This window comes from Olea europaea, chromosome 1 (genome assembly GCF_002742605.1).
Source record: "Olea europaea var. sylvestris chromosome 1, O_europaea_v1, whole genome shotgun sequence".
Taxonomy (NCBI): Eukaryota; Viridiplantae; Streptophyta; class Magnoliopsida; order Lamiales; family Oleaceae; genus Olea; species Olea europaea.
The window spans coordinates 16558582-16562641 of NC_036237.1; the positions used below are offsets into that span (position 1 = coordinate 16558582).

The 4060-nt window shown below is 37.6% G+C and overlaps 1 protein-coding gene across 1 annotated transcript; it reads left to right on the plus strand.

Annotated features, from left to right (window-relative positions):
• Nucleotides 1-253: 253 nt before the first annotated feature.
• LOC111395743 (homeobox-leucine zipper protein ATHB-54-like) lies at nucleotides 254-2471 on the plus strand. Its single transcript, XM_023021879.1, has 3 exons — nucleotides 254-642; nucleotides 1112-1503; nucleotides 1902-2471. Exons 1-3 carry the CDS (start codon nucleotides 549-551, stop codon nucleotides 2262-2264), a joined length of 849 nt encoding a protein of 282 aa, XP_022877647.1. The 5' UTR covers nucleotides 254-548; the 3' UTR covers nucleotides 2265-2471.
• The last annotated feature ends 1589 nt before the right edge of the window (nucleotides 2472-4060 follow it).

Here is a 4060-nt window from a genome sequence, read left to right on the forward strand (position 1 = left end):
TTTTAAAATTTAATATTTTGAGAGTGATTTTTAAAAGAATGTCTAGTTAAAAGGTATAGAAAAATTTTTAAGTTTATATATAGAATATTTTATTATATGAACGTGTTGTTGAAAATGAGCATATAGAAAAAAGAAATTAAAAATAGAGGTAGGCAAACAAGGGCTAAGGAGCCGCAGATTTAGATAGGGACAAAATCTCTATCAATGCTACATTAGTAACTTTACCATGTGTTACAAGAAACTCTCCTTGCATTCAGCTACTTATAATTCCCCTTAAGCTCCCCTTCCCATAGAACTCTCACTAATCCCATAGTTATCTTCACTCAAATTTCAACAGCTCTCTCTCTTGTTTCTCTCTCCTCAGTTACTGGTGACTGATGGCTGTGTCCCCTCGGTACTTCCAAATAAACTTTATGCTCATCATTACTTTCTTTCGTCTCAGGCCTTGAAATTCTTGCTACTTTTTCCAGTGCCCATAAAATAAGAAACCGTTAAAAACCAGAAGTTACAGCTGTGGAGAATGGTGGGATGTGTTTGATAGTTACAAAATGACCTCTGTTTTGCTTAAAAATGAAAAGCTTCCTTGTTCATCTAATGTTCTCGATTCTCTATTGATTCCCTGTTCTTCCGCTTCTTTTCATGGTAATTTTCTTAATTTTTTACTCGTGCGTTGTTGTAATTTGCAAGATGCTCTGCATAGTTTTCTTGAAGTTTCATTTTTTTTTTTTTTTTATAAGTTTGCATTTAGCATCTTCGAGGATCAATTTTTTTACTGATTTAGGCACTGTATTTGAATGTTTGACAGAACTGCTATTTGTTCTTCGATTTAGAACAAGAGATGAACTAGGTTGGAGGACAGAGTAAGTTTGTTGTGTTCAGAATACTTTTTAAGTTTCTTCTTCTGGAGAAGTAACTTTGAAGCACATCAAAACGAGTCCAAGGGCTCATTCTTGTGCTTTAGATACATAGATTGGAAAAATAAATATTGTATATCATCAGAACCCTGTAAAGTCCAACATAATTGGAGATGTTTAGTTTGCGAATCTGCAAATTAAGATAGAAAATATATCATTTCAAGTATTAAATGAATGATGATGGGTGTGTGAATCAGTTTCAGGGTCTACATCCATTGTTAATTTCGAAGATGTTCACCGAGAAAACTTGACAGATAAGCCATTCTTTGACAAAGAAGAAAATGGCAGTGAGGATTACGATGAGTGCTTTCGCAAACTGGAGAAGAAAAGGCGACTTTTGCCTGATCAAGTGCAATTTCTTGAAAAGAGTTTCGCAGTTGGAAACAAGCTTGAAACCGAGAGAAAGATTCAGCTTGCTAAACAAACTGGTTTGCAGCCTAGACAAGTTGCAATCTGGTATCAAAATAGGAGAGCCAGGTACAAAACCAAGCAGATGGAGAAGGACTACAATTCTTTGAAAGCTACCTATGACAAACTTAAGGCTGATCACGATAGCCTCTTCAAAGAGAATGAGAAATTGGAAAATGAGGTAATCTATATGTTTTCTCATAGTATTCGGCATTGTTCAATTCAAGTGGAAGTTGGATTAATGGCTTATTTGATAATTTGGATTGTAACAAAGGTAAAAAGGAAATTAAAATCGGATGAATCGTACAGGCTAAACTAAATCTTGGACGTTTTCATTGAACCACCTCATTGAAAAGCTATATTGCCTATTGGAGAGTGACTACCGGGCATTCCTCTTTCGTAGTGTGATTTAATATGGTGTCAAAGCAACATGAGCCTTGAGTTTCTAACCGTTTACAAAAATAACGAGCATGTCAAGTGCGTGTTGACGGACCATTATCAGAGCTTAAACTTTTATATGAGGTGATTTTAGGGTTTTTTGATTGTTTTATCTAATTTCTCAGCCATTATCATTTGTAGGTTCGTTTGCTTAAAGAGAAGTTGCTTCAAAGAGAGAAAGGAAAGCCAAAATCAGAGCCATGTGATCCCACAAGTCCATTGTGGGCAGGCTCAGAACAAAACAAGCCACTTCCCAGTTTTGCCTTACCAAAAGCATCAAATCTACCAATGGTGATTTGTAAACAAGAGGATGCAACTTCTGCAAAAAGTGATGTTTTTGATTTAGAGAGCCCACGTTATAATGATGGGATTCGTTCCTCATTCTTAGAGCCATCTGATTCTTTGCATATTTTCGACTCAGATTTCTCTCAAGACAAAGATGACAACCTGAGCAGGAGCCTTATGCCCCCACCTTGCTTCGCCAAACGTGAAGATGAATGTTAGGATGATTTACAACTTAATTCAAGCAATTTGAGATTTCCAGTTGGAGATCAGGCCACTTGGTTATGGCCTCTTATTGAGTAGTGTACTTCTTGGTACGACAAGTTAGCTACGCGATTTAGTGTTGTGTTCAATGTAGTAATCTATTGTAAACAAGCTTAGAATCGGTAATGAAGGTTTTATTTTTTATCGAAGATCTTGATTTGCATCTATAGATCTCTCAAAATTTGAAAGTTTTACCATTATTAATCATTTTTCCTATTGAAGATAGTGAAGAGGGAAAAGAAGAAAAGTTTTAAATGAAAGATTGTTAAAATCTGCCTTCTTCAAAGGTGCGAGGCCATTGTGTTAAGACCAATTTCAATAATGCAAGAATTGAGATTCAATGAATACAACTTGTTGTAATTGAAGTAATTAACAAGATCACAAAAAATCACGAACAAGATTAAAGTAAAGAAATAAAAGAACTAGCAGAGGAACTATATTTTTTTCAATCAATGAAAGGAGAGAATTACAACAATAATGGCTTCAACAATACTGAAAGCAGAGCCTTGTGTTTATAGTATAAAATCTAACCCTAAAAGTGTCCCAAAAAATTTAAGAAATCTAATGCAATTTAGACTCCTATTTGAGTCACACTTCTAACAATCTCCACCTTGACTCAAATTCTGGTGTAACGAACGAAGCTCCAAAATTTCTCCACCTTGAGAAATAATCCGTCTACATCAGAATGAACTGACCAATCTCCTCAACGCAATAATCAAACTCTCCACGATAACACGTTCCCCAGCCCGGCGTCCACAAGCGACACCCGGACCCAAACCCGGGTTCCCAAAATTCCTCATCGAATTAACAATCACTGGACAGGGTCTAAGCACACCCTGTAGCAAAAATCACACCAAATGCACAATCAAAAGGTCCCTTGCCAATATTGTCACCTTCAATGATTTTTAAAGCATTACAGACATTTCCAAAACTGTACCTACGCTCCATGAGTCCATTGGCATTACAAGAACACAGTGTACTCGCTAAAATTGGTGGCAAAGTGAAATCACCAACACTCCCTTGAGCAAAGTTCTTAATTGACCCAGAGCCAAACCTGAGAGGTACTGTACCAAATTGAATGTCCACCACGGTACTGAACTTGTCCAAATGTCTCTAAACTGGTTATGCGCTCCCCTACAAGATGTACAACAGGGATTTCCTCCGTCCCTCCAGTACAACCCGGACCCCTTCGAACCTTCAAGACTCCACCTCCACCAGAAAATTTGTACCCTTTTTCATCCAAGGTATTCAGTGATATGAGATTCTTTGTCAAGTCTAGAACATGGCGAACCTGATCAAGTGTCCTCACTGTTCCATCCTGTAGCCTCAATCTGACTCGACCGATTCCTGCAACCAGGCAAAATTGGTTGTTTCCCATGACAACTCCGCTTTGCTTCACCGTCTCATATGTTTGAAACAAAACCCTATTGGGACACATATGATACGCACATACAGAATCCAGAATCCACTCCTCAGGTTTGGATTCCCCGTCAGATACAGCCAACATCACATCTCCATCATCACAAAAATTTTCAGCAATATTAGTCTCGTTCGAATTACCTGATTGCCCCACATGATTTGCATGTAAATCACCTTTACCTTGCAACTTGTTGCAATCTTTCTTGATGTGTCCTTTCCTCTTGCAGTAATAACAATACACATTGCTGTACTTCACATTCGATCTACCCCTCCGTCGATCACCATGAGTAACAAGAGCATCCCCACTCCTAGATGCAGGATCTCCAACCAACAAC